Consider the following 13,815-nt stretch of genomic DNA (forward strand, 5'->3'; position numbering starts at 1 on the left):
CAACTACCTGTCATTTTCAGATTATATAAAAGAAATCAAAACCCTGTGGCCACGCACACCTCAAATATGTGTTTGAACATCCTACAAAATATAAAAGTTGTACCTCCAAAACTATAGGAGGAGATAGCCGGACAATAATTTATCCTAATCCGGACGGACGGACGAATGGATGGACAGACGGACAGGGTAATTTAATATGCCCCTCGATATTTTGTTGCATGGGGCATAAAAATATCTTAATAAAATGAAATTAAAATTGACTGTAAGAAAACTTGTTCACATGTGAACAGTTTCTTGAAAGGGAGAGGGGTGGTAAATTTTATAAGCAATCACCAATAAGCAATGAACTACTTTGCATAGAAAATATCTACACTTGAATTTCAGACATGAGAATTAACTGAAATCTCAAGTGATGATAAAATCTGTTTGGAGCTTTTGATCAAATGTAATGGAAATGTTTCATTTTTATTTAAGTGATGGAACTAGTATATGTGGAAAAGTTAAATGTATCAAGTGTCTATAGAATTAATAAAGACCTATTACCGGGTACATGTATAATGTTTCAAGGTCTCCTATCAATAAACTATTATAGACCAATTTGAGACGAACAATATGAAACTTGTAGATTTCTAAGGTATGCCTTGCAAAATAACTAGCCCCTATTACAATATGAAAATTGTTACATCATAAACTAAAGTCTCTCACAGAAATTTATATTTAGGTTTCATCAACACTTTTTGCCAATGTTTAAATGAAATCTTATAACTTTATTTTTGTGCCAGTTATATAATTTAGTTGAAGAGCAGGTTATAAACAATTTGCCATCTGATATACAACTTAATGTTCAGTTTTCAAAGATAAAAATGAGGCAGAAATTTATGTAGTATTTTTATGTGTGGGATGGTACAAAATGTCTATAACAAATAGTGATGATTTCATCATTTATTTCATGGTACTTGGAACTAATACATTTTACCAAAGCTATTCATCCTGTTATCTTTAATTGAAGATGAAATGCAAATAAAACATCATAACTTTACCTAAAGGTCGCTTGTACTTTTAATCATCTTGCACTTGAGAAGACTGACAGACTATAAGAAATTTTTAAAAAGTACACTAAAAAACCTAAGGCCTAATTTGAATCCCTAAAATAAATTATCAATTTTTCTTACAGACAACCTGAGAACTACTTTTTCTTTAAATAAGGTTGACATTGCTTAAACAAGGTTGAAGTCTTAAATTAATTTCAAGTAAGAATAGACTAACTTAGAAGATCTCATATCAAAATATATAACTACATGTACATATACATTGTCATTCAAAATATTCTGACATTTAAAAAATCTGAGCTGAACTAAACTTACAGAGACTGGCAGGTTGACAGTAGAATTGCCCAACCCCCAGGCTAATAGTGATTCTGGACATTGAATATAATTGGAGGAGGGGGTAAGCTATTTTCTGAGAACCAGAATAAAAAGCTGATTAGATACAAATGTATATACATATAGGCTTTTAGCATATTTTTAAAGGATCAAACAATAATTTTACAGTCTTAAATAAAAATAATCTGCTTGACCGAGAAACCTTGTTACGGAAATTAACACGATGTTACAAATTATATAATTTGTATCTTTTTATCTTCAAGTGTTAGTCCTACTGTCAAGTGTGTTTATTCAGATCATATCTATATATGTTATAATACCATTATTGTACATGTATAGTATTTATGGATTATTCAAGTCCTGAGTGTCCTGAGGTATATCATGAGAGATGACATCTAGGTGTTTATTCAGATGATATTTATGTTATAATACCAGGATTGTACATGTATAGTATCTATGAATTATTCAAGTCCCTGGAGTCCTGAGGTATATCATGGGAGATGGCTTCTAAATGTTTATTCAGATGATATTTATATGTAATAATATCAGTATTGTACATGTATTTATGAATTATAAAAATCCCAGGTGTCTTGAGGTGTATCATAGATGACATCTAGTGTTTATTCGATGATATTCTTATTTATCTTAGTTTTAGTACTTGTTACTGCAATTTTGAATATTTGATAAAGATGGAAACTCCAGACCTGTATCGCATACCCTGTATCACATTCGTTTTGGAACATCTGGTGACTGTTTTCAGAAATCCTCAGTTGTTATCTGCTTGAAATTTTAGCAGATGACAATGTCAGACATGTTAGCCGCAGTCCGCGGACAGTGGAAATATGAGAAAAACAGAATTCACTTTAACCGTTCCTGAAATTTGTTGACATCGGACTTCGTTTTCCTGACTGTGTTTGCATAATTTAAAACAAAAACTGGTCAAACCGTAATTTGTATGCCTGACATTGGTTACTCGGGGTCAATACAACATGTGATACAGATTTTACCATGTATCATTCTCTATGTAATAACACCAGTATAGACAGTATTGTATAGTATCTATGTAATGTACAAGTTCAAAATGTCCACTAGTATATGATTTGATATGACATCTAGGTGCAATTTCCCTTTTGCATGTTTTGTGGGACAAAAAGCTTAAGATATATACAGTCTAACCATTGGTTCATTAAGGCCTGTACATGTTCTTTGGGTTTAAGCATATAATGCTGGTTATGACTAATGTACATATCTTCATTAGGTTTTGCCTGTTTTTTTAAGATGTTTTATATATTTACATGCCAGAACATTTTATATGTTCGTGGAAACTTTTTTTATTAAGGTCAATTTGAATTGAACCAAGAATAATTGTACAAATATTTCATCTTTTGATTTTAGATTTCGATTTAATGACAGTATATTAACATTTACTGCTAAGGTAAGTTAACATTATGATCTCTGAGATTATATGATTAACCTTCTAAACATATCCCTTATCTGTTTTCAGTCTGTTAGTAATAGGTATACAGAGAGGTTATACTCTAATCTGTTACCCTAGAACATCAATTCAGGAAAATTGGGCATTTCAAAAACCCTATATTCCTTAAAATTAATAATTTCTGACTATTTTTAAGTACATGCATGTCTTGTGACCTTGAAACATTGGTATTGACTATTGACCTGTCTTTCTTGTCAATACTCTATCACCTTGTAGTTACAACAGCTCATCCATGTCAACTTGCAGTATACATATGATGGAGTTTTTCTATAGTCTAACCATCTATTGAAGGTCAATTCACTCAAAGTGTCCAATTTTTATATATATATCTACATAAAACGTATCCTAGTTCTTTTGACCTGTGTTTGTAGGATGTATGTTTTATGATAATACATATATCTTTTTCATAAACCTTATAGTAACCATCACCAGTTATATATAGTGATAGTCATTTTACTGCAACCAAACTTATTTAAGTTATTTATTTCAATTTTATTTAATTTTGCCCATGATGATGATGGTCATTCGAAATTGTCACATTTCTTAAGTAGCATGCATTGGAAAGTAACATGGATCATGCAATTTCAGGATAGACCTGCAGCTGTATAAGCCAGTTAAAAAAAGGTTACTTTTGAAAATTAATGACAAGCTATACAGGTATAAAAATCAAAAGCTCTTGACAAGACATGATTGATGAGGATGAGTTGAAGTAGGACATGTACAATAGTGACAAAGATACAATACTACACCTACTAATAAAATTACAATCTATTAGTGAACAGATGTATCCTGCTTATTAGATATCAATAACTTAATCTGATGTTTGTCACAAGTTAATTGATAAATAGTAAATTAAAGGTACAACATATGTAAGATTTGTCAGGTTAATGAATGGGATATATTGTTATTTTATCAAAATATTGATTAATTGGAACAGATTTTATCAGAAATTTGACACAACCTATCAATAAAAGGAAATAATGAAGTTTTTATCAAAAATATTACATATATTCAATAAAATATGCTATAATAGATAAATCTATTAATCAAGTACAATACAAATTTGAATTTGAATTTAAAAAGTACAATGCACTATGAAATCTAATTTTTTTTTCTCAAACACACGTTTATCTGTATTTGAATCTCATTTTTTATTCATCTGTAGTTGTGTTTTACTATAGGTAAACAGTTCTTACCATAGTGTACATTGGATAATCAGACGCCATGAACAAAAGTGGACACAACCAAAATAACACAGATTATCATTTTTATAATCAGGACCATTAAAATTGTGCATACAGATTCAACAGCACAACATATTCTAGGAGGCCTAGGGACCGTGAGTTTACAACTTTGACAATCCCTCTTTACAGCGCAAGGGTCCACAAAACTTGTCAAAACTCTCTAAATATAAATGACTCCTTACTATGAGCCAGATGTTGACCCTTAATGGGTGATTCTTTTTCTAAATCTTTTTATTCCAGGATTGAACACTGTGGCTGTACAATTATCTATGTCCCCTGCCTCATAAATATGGAATTAAGCTTTATCGATTTCCAATGCCTCAGGATTTGTAATTCCTGTTTCCTACCCAGAAGAAAGAAACAAATTTAGATATATGCTCTCAAGTCCAAAATTTTCCTCTATATCTTTGGCTTCAGAGAGTAATTCTTTTTGAATTGGCAGGAAAATAACTAAAATTCTAGAAAAAAATCATTTGTCTTTTGTTTCATTTAAAAACGATAAAAAGATTTCTTTTGTTTCTAATTCTATGAACAATATTGTGCAATTATTAATTTTTCAATTTGAAATAACCTTAGAATGTTAGGACGTGATAGTCTGTTCATTAGCTGTACTTTACATAACATGTTAGGCCTTAGAATGTTAATATGTGGGCCCGAGGATGTGAAAGTCTGTTCACTAGCTGTACTTCACATTACATGTTAAGACCAATTTCTTACCTTAGAATGTTAGGATGTGATAGTCTGTTCATTAGTTGTACCTCACGTAACATATTAGGACGATTTTCTGAGTTCGTATTCATCTTCAACACCATTACTTGACCAGAAACTTTGTGAGTTACCTATAAGACAACAAAAAAACACATTAGAATATAAAGATGCATTATCTTTTTTAAATAAGTTTCAGTGATATCCACACACATCATCATGTAAACTAAAATTCAATAAAAGAACAGAGTTCCAATGTCCCATGCGTTGCACATATTTTATCTATCCAAGGTACAAGGGCAATAACTAAAAAAAACAACACTTTTTTTTGTCCTTTAAAACTTTTTCATTAATATCTTAGAGAAATGAAGGCTTCAGAGCAAATGCAATGTGATTTCCAAGGGGCATAACTCGTTAAAAATATTTGATCAGCACTTATTTTAAAAAGTGTCAAAGACATTGCTGATATAGAAATCAATGATAATAAGTTTCATAAAATTCTGGCAATAATTGTACACACGAGAGCGCTGACAATGCAATTTTCCATATAATCAATATTTCCAAGGGACATGACTCTTTTAAAAAAATTATTGATTGGCACTGATTTTCAAACTCGTCAAAGACATTACTGATATAAACCTATGATATAAGTTTCGTAAAAAAATCTGGCAAGAATTGAACACATGAGAGCGCTAACAATGCAATTTTCTATATAATTAATGTTTCAAAGGGGCATAACTCTTTTAAAAATAATTGATCGGCACTGATTTTCGAACTCATCCAAGACATTACTGATATATTTACCTATGCATGCTATGATATAAGTTTCCTAAAAATCTGGCAAGAATTGTAAAATGAGAGCGCCAATGATGTAATTTTCCATATAATTAATGTTTCCAAGGGGCAACTCTTTTAAAAATAATTGATTGGCACTGATTTTGGAACTTGTCCAAGACATATTTGATATACACATATGATAAAAGTTTCATAAAAATCTGGCAAGAATTGTACATGTGAGAGCACTAACAAGACAGACGGACACCCAGTATTTCTATGTCCCCTGCAACGTGTTGGGCTGAGACAATAAAAAATCAGTACCATAAAAAAGTTATACACAATCTTACACTTACAATGTACCATGCTTACTGGCAGATTGTAGCACTATGATAAAGAATTCCATCTAAGACTAAAGCTGGATCTTAAACAACTCAATGAAGTTAAAAACACAGGTAAATTTGACCAATACTTTTTTTGTAGTCGTAGACTAAAAGACACTCATAAATGTACTATATCAAGTTACATGATACAATGTATATAATTTAAATTGTGTAAATTAACTTTGCTATTCCTTAATTCCCTCATCTTTCCAATATTCTTTTAAACATTTCTGATAATTTCAATTATTAATCTTCTTGTTTATATGAAAGGATAAAAAATAATATCAATTTTTTTAAATTCTATACATTAATAACCTGGCATTTGTTTTGCTGAGTAACATGTACATAATTTCTATTTTGATCAAACTGGGATGATGGGTTGCTGTCACATATTTTCTTCAATTATACATATTGAACTGTCGAAAATCTACTAAGTATTCTGATGTGGTGAATTCAGGCTTGGATATATAACCTATGTTCAGCATACTTAACAGTACAGTTTAAAGTAGATAAAGTCTATTCACACCTTTTTAACAACTGAAGATAAGATTTTTATTATGTAAATCTTAGTTTCTTTACATATCATTAACATATATTTCACGCATAGAATTTTAAATCCGACCCTTCATGTCATTTGAAAATTTAAATTCTAAATGTGTTTGGACTAAAAATACCATTCATAAAAATTCTTCCCAATAAGATAACTTAAAAGTGATTGTCATCTACTTATATTGTGTCAAGTCACTACCTATACAGTCAATAACTTTCAAAAATATGTTTAAAGCATGTATTTTTCCATATTCCAGAAAGAAAAGAACAACTGAGTTGATAATCATACAATATATGCATGTATATGACAGTACACTGTCAACTGTTGACAACTCTAAGCATCTATGTATGCTAATTTTCAAATAAGAACTGACTGCCCTTTTATATAATAAGTTCAAATTAGAAAAAGATTAGAACTTTTTATATAACAAGATTTTCCCCAACAGCATAGGTTGCACTTCTGTAAATATAGACAATACAATTTCCCATAGGAACTCCCTTTGCGGCTAAAGCTTTGCCACTTTTACTATGAAGTTTCGTAAAAAATTATATCCTAGAACTTAAAAGTTGATGTGCACTACTTTTTTAATCAAAGGTCAAAACATAGGGCTATGCAGCATATTTTCAACATTTATATGCCCCCAACTTCTAAGAGTTTAAACTTATACTAAAATTCTGCACTACCCCTACCTTCACTTTGGGTATTCCTCAGAATTCATTTTTCACCGCTACCATGTGTTTTTATACTGGTAACATTCCCAAGTTATTTCTCTATGAGATGAAACATAGAGATCATATCTGGGAACCAGTACGTAAACAAAACAAAATATCTATGAATATTATATATCTCCCCAAAAGAGGCGTGGCTTGTGAAACAGCTGTATTTACAAAGTGCAACATATAACATTTAAAACTGTAGATATTTTTTTTCTTTAGCTAAAGTCAGAAAAAGTCTTATTGGTCTGCTGTTAACAGTGATATTCAGAACCTTGATCATTTATCATTCACAAATGTATTCATAAATAAGCCCATATCCTACTTCCCCTTTTTCAACTTTTTGCAACAAAAAATAAATTGAAATGTTTAACATTCTAATTTCTATTAAACCAAACAAATGAAAATCATTGTGTAGCCTTTAAGTTGGTAGTTTAATATTTCCTTTTCTTTTCTTTACTTATGTGTTGTTTTCTCAAAGGTGTTTGGCAGAACTGTAGAGATCGGTAACTTCCTGGCAAAACAGTTGAACTTGTCTCCTGTCCCAATGTCAGATTTCATAAATATGTCAGTCATACTATTCTACACTTGCTTTTACAAAAATAAAATATGGCCTTTTATTAAAAGAAAAAGATAAAAAGTAAGTAATAAATACATGTACGATCTACAAACTGTATACTTTCAGTGAAAGGGGTCCATCATTTTGACAGTGAAAACTGCTTTAATTTGTATACAGTATTAATGTAAAATATTGGCAGTCAGTGGAATGTAAAGATTTGACCACTGTGATATAATTCTACTGTCCTTTTCTTTCCTACATTCTCTTAGGTAAGAATCTATATTCTAATTATTAATTATAATTGAGGGAGGAAGGATTAATGAACGGCTACTATTTTGTGACCTTTATTCACCTTTAGGTCAATAATGAGTAATTTATTTGGTAGAAGGTAAACATAAATATCAGTACATTATTTACACATTCCTATAGAACATAGTTACATAGGTACTGACCTTGATTTAGGTGTACCTCCACTAATGTAAGACAGTCGTGTGGGTAGTCTTAATGTCATTTTCTATCTCAACAATTTAGTGCAAGATTGATATATCTATACTGATATACACATGTTTTTTAACTTTCAAACCATCTCTTTTTCTAATTTATACAAATGACCAAATATAAATTTTCTATAGGTTCTTGATGACTTATATATTATAATTAATTCTAATGAAGCATCCATGACAAGCAATACATATGACCAGCACCACATAAGATAAATCTTATTGTAGTATTGGTACATGTATTACAATTAATGTATACATAAAAATAAGATGTGGGATATTTGCCAATGAGAACTCTCCATCAGAGACCAAATGACATAGAATTTGAGAGATCACCAAACTGCACAGTCAGCTTTTAAAGACTCTGAAATGACACACGTAAACAATTCAAACAAGAAAACTGACAGCCTGATCTACATAAGAAACAATATTTTACCATATATTTGTATTTTATCATACAGAGTTGTCATGGTGGGGAATTTTAAAACTTCATTAAAATTAACAAAAAATTATTTCCTTTGCTGTTGGGCAATGATTCTGAGGCCAAACATTGTAATGTATGTACATCAAACAATTACAATAATGGTCAACAAATGACTACATACATATGTATTATACCTATATACATATATATTGTAGGTGTTTGTATGAACTCAAAGGACTCTCTTTATTTTTTGTCAGCCACTGAACTGCAGATAAGTATGTTGGTACAATATACAACAATTATTCTTACATAAAGTCTTGATGTTATTACAAATAATGTAAGAATAGCATTCTTTGGCAGTTGGTGTAGGTGTAATAGAATGCTGCCAACATCAAACAAAATGCTGATTCTTTCCTCTAAACTTTTTACTAATTACTGTGCTTGAATCACAATAAAGCAAACTCATCAAAATTACATTTCTAAATTATAATCTTTGCACTGCAAAATCTGTATAGATATAAGATAGTAATATACGAAGTACATTTTGTAAATGTAATGAAATGTAATGAAATTGTATTCAATTTGACAAATATATCAGCACAACAAATGGCCTTCTTCAGTGTCAATATCTCTATCAAATGTTAGATATCATTTTTTTAGAATTTCTCAAACCCCTAAACAGCCCTTTACAAGCTTAAGCAATCATTCATTTTTTTTAAATTTGCTACCGAACTAACCAAAATACATAACTCCAAAAAACAAAAAACATGAAAAAAGGGAGGGTTATTCATTTTATTCTACTTATTGAACTAGGGTCTCTTAGATACCCTTTTTAAATAAATAAGGTTTACACTGTTAAAGTAAAGAATTAATTATGTAAGAAATCTTATCTACATGTACAATAGGAAATGACTTATTAGCTTACAAGTGCTATTTCTTTGTTATTTGACTGATAATCAACTTCTTATTCAATCTTTTAAAGGTGATAAAAACAATTTCACAAGTTTACCTTAAATCCCTAATCCAGAATTATTTCAAAATGAATGCCTAATTAATATGACATTGTTGAAACATGTAATATTTGTAACAAGTTAATATATACTAACTTTTGAAATGTTCATCTCAAGCACTGAAACTGAGGAAAATATAGATTTATTAAATGCAATCATGAAATTATTGCCAATGAAAAATACATCATTTTTGATTGGGTATATATTTACCCCAGTAAAGGAGTTTTGGGTGCTTGTAATGAGGCACATATCTGGTTTCCCCCTCTCCTTAACTGAACATACATGTATGCACTAAATTAAACAACTGATTTTTTTTTCTAATTTGCACCTAAATCTTTTTACTTGCAACTTGACATCCTACTTAATTTACAATAGAGTATATAAATTTTTTAAATGCTTATCTATCACCTGTATCGTGATCAGGGATTCTTGTAGTAATTAACACTTTGTGTACTTGTACTGTACATGTAATTTGATTCAGAAGACATTTTCAAACTTGAATATTTGTCCATAGGACCCTGGTTACAAGTTATCACATTTCTATCATGTCCATATTCTTAGGTGAAACACAAAATCTGGGTCAAAAGCCTACTTTGGCAAAAAGTTCACATAACACATGTATAATGAACTGATAGTCAACTACAAAATGAACAAGTTGATTTGACTATATCTTCATGATAACCTACCTTAAACCAAAACTTTAACTTTTTGAGTTGATATTGGAAAGACAGACTTTAAAAAAATATGCACCCCCTGCACATGTACATGTAGATGAGGCATACAATTTTTTAAGTCCAAACATAGTTAGAATCTAGAATTTGGAAACTGTTGTGATTCTGGGACTCATCTTAGGATTCCTGCTCATGAACGTAAAATTGTTACCTTCATGACATTACTACCCATGTCAAATAAATGATCTATTCCATTTTGAGATTAAGTGGGAACAAAATATGTGTACATGTACATGTAGTTATTTTTTGTAAATGCTTAGTTGTCTCTAGATATATGGGTCTTAATCTATGTCTTAATCATACACAAAGTTCCTAAGAATCTAGACAGTGTAAGGCTGAAAATATTTCTCTAAAAATAATACTTGTTCACAGGTACAATATACATATTCCACAAAACTTGTCACGATTGACAAAGATTCAGGAGGAAAGGATTAAGACTTTCTGAGTTTCATGTATCTGTGATATACATGTAAATATAAAACACAAAAAAAAATAATTTAAATATTTATAAATTTTCATAAAAAAATTTGAACCCCTGCTTAATAAATGTAATGCATGACAGTTGGCTAATGGCTATTGGGTTACACTTTTGTTCTTGATATGAAATGATATCAAAATGTATTGCGAAATGTCCAGACTATAGCTATGGTCATATTGAAGGAATAGGACTTTTATCACTGCAACCAGAAGAGATTGTTCTAAACATGTACATGTGTATAAAAATAAGATGATGTGGTATGATTGCCAATGAGACAATTCTCCACTAGAGACAAACTAACATACAACATGTAGAAGTTACATTTTGTAACAACTATAGGTCACTGTACAGCCTTCAACAATGAGCAAAATCCATACCGCAAAGTCAGCTTTACATGTACCAAATAAAATATATGGAGTTAATTTGGCTGGTCCATGCCATATCTATTATCACTATTCGTTTTTTCTCATTTAGATGAGGAAAATACTAGGAAGGAACAAAAAACATACATGTACATATAGTACTGTACTACACTGAAACAGGTTGGGGACAACCCACCAAGTGGGAAACTATTCCCCAAATGAGTAACAATCCCTCCATTGAGTAATCATTTGATAGTGCTAAAAACAAAATTTTCTTAGCTGAGTCTTTTTATTTAAAATGGCACTTACACTGTATCTATAGAAATTCTCCCAAAGAACCATGTTTTTATTTTGGGTTTTAAAAAAGTTAGAAGCCTTGAAAATTGTCAATTTTTCACAGATTTCATAACTTGTAACTTCTCAGTAAATCAGGTTAAGACTATTCATCTTTTGGAATATTTGCTGCATTTTTCATGAATATGTGCAATTTCAAGTATAAAATGCGTATTAGAAAAATAGTTTTTTTAACACTAGAAAAGTATCACTCGTTTGACAATTGTTAGAGGGATAGTTACTCATTTGGGGAACTATTCCCAATTTGGTTGGTTGTCCCCAACCTGTGAAATGTATTTCAAAACATTTGCAAAACTAGTATGTAACTTTTTGTTTCAAATTTAAATTGAAATGTGAAGAGATCGATTACTGGGAGGCCTGAAATTTTTCTGGTCACTGTCAGGATTAAGATTCGGCCCTGTAGCTGTACTTCACATAACATGTTAGGAAAAGTATTGCATGAGTTCAAATGTTCAGGAATGAATGTACTAATTAGTAATATGATTTTTTTAAATACATATACATTTTGTTAGAAATCAAAAATATTATAGAAAACAGGCACCAAGAAAATGTCAATAATTAACAGAGACATACAAATGTCTGTTATTCAGACACAATAAGCAGTGATTAGGTTTTTTGTGCGAGCATGAAATATATTTGAAATGAACATCAAGATCCAAAGTATTTGAATTTGGCTAGGACTATATTGAATCTTCAAAAGAATACTTTTAAATATATATTGGTGCAAGAATTTGATAAAAAAAAACAAGCTGGATTGATAATAATGTGATAAGTCGTATTTTCAATCAAATTCTGTGTACCATTTATAAATTTTCAATATTATTATTATATAAAGATTAAGAATCAAGAATATGACTTCAACTTCAAATTGGAGTAAGCAACTATATACACATGCACAGCTCTTCATGTACCTTGAAAACTTCTGCAAAAAATCCATGTCCTATTTTTTCATGAATGAAATCATCTAGTCTAGTAAGCGACGAGACAGCATGTCGTAGAGCTCGACAAGATGCCCCAGGGGCACGGGATTTTAAGACTGGAGATTCTTCCTCTACCTCTGGGAGGTTGCAGTTCAGCAGAGATTCTGACGGAGACATATCACCAAAACTACTAATAGCAATCGTTCTCGATCGTTTCATGTGGCTTCTACAATTGGTCATAACTTGACTTATATCCTTCATCACCCAACTATCTACATCTTCGTCTGCTTAATATCCCTGTATGAATATAAATTTGATAGGGGAAGTTGCAGTGTGAAAACTTCCAAGGTGATTTTCCTCATTTCTTTTTCCCTGTAATAAACACTGCATTTAATTTTGTGAAAATGAAATCATTTTGTTATATTGAGAATTACTAATTCCCTTCTAGAGAGTGTCATTGTACACAGAACGTAATCCGTTACAAAACACAACCATTTGTGTGCAGATCCTGTTCTCTTCTGACTTCATTTTGATTGTAAACTTTCTGTTGCATTATGGGTAGGAAGTGCTTTGATTTATTTTCGCGGTAAAATGTGAAATCATATGATTTCCTGAATGTTAATTATTTAAATATCTGTGCACTGGCGGTTCCAGAGGGGGGGGTCTGATGGTTGGAACCTCCCCTTTTTTGACGATCAATGCTATTGAATTGGGACATATGGTTGGCACCCCCCTTTATCCTGGGTTGGAACCCTTCTTCTTCCTGGTACGGGAAAGACTCCGTTGCCGGAGTGTGGAATATCCCGGAACTGTGGCGCTTTGTACATGCAAATGGTTGTCGAAAATTGTGTTATAATAAAATAAAATATTTGCCACAGTTCAATTACAATTTTAAATAACATTAGTTGAAGCTTAATGTTAAACATGTTAATATTATGTACAGTGGCTTAATAAATACACTAATTAATTAGCCAGGTTAATTAGAACCTCCAAATGTTAGGGTGGACTGAGATACCACCTTTGAAGGATTCTAGGGAGGGTGACATGCAAATTGTTTCTGGGAGATCGTTCCAGACAGCAATAGTACTTGGGAAAAAAGATGATTTAAAAAAGTCTTTATTTGTATATATATACCGGAATTTATGTAGGCCTCTAGTTCGCCTGTCAGATTGTGTCGGGACGTCATTAGTGACGACCCCCCCCCCCCCCCCCCCATTTAATCTTTTAAATC

General features: G+C 31.1%; 1 protein-coding gene across 1 annotated transcript in view; it reads right to left on the reverse strand.

The window, feature by feature from the left end:
- Positions 1-13,125, reverse strand: part of LOC127730876 (dual specificity testis-specific protein kinase 2-like) — a 31,509-nt gene extending 18,384 nt beyond the window's left edge. The window contains exons 1-2 of the mRNA XM_052239484.1: positions 12,576-13,125; positions 4,839-4,960 (exon numbers count right to left, since the gene is read on the reverse strand). Coding sequence (XP_052095444.1) covers positions 4,839-4,960; positions 12,576-12,845 — 392 coding nt within the window. The 5' untranslated portion in view covers positions 12,846-13,125. The remainder of the gene's footprint in view (positions 1-4,838; positions 4,961-12,575) is intronic.
- Between the last annotated feature and the right edge of the window lie 690 nt (positions 13,126-13,815).

The sequence above is a fragment of the Mytilus californianus genome, unplaced genomic scaffold (assembly GCF_021869535.1).
Source record: "Mytilus californianus isolate M0D057914Y unplaced genomic scaffold, xbMytCali1.0.p SCAF_1, whole genome shotgun sequence".
Classification (NCBI taxonomy): domain Eukaryota; kingdom Metazoa; phylum Mollusca; class Bivalvia; order Mytilida; family Mytilidae; genus Mytilus; species Mytilus californianus.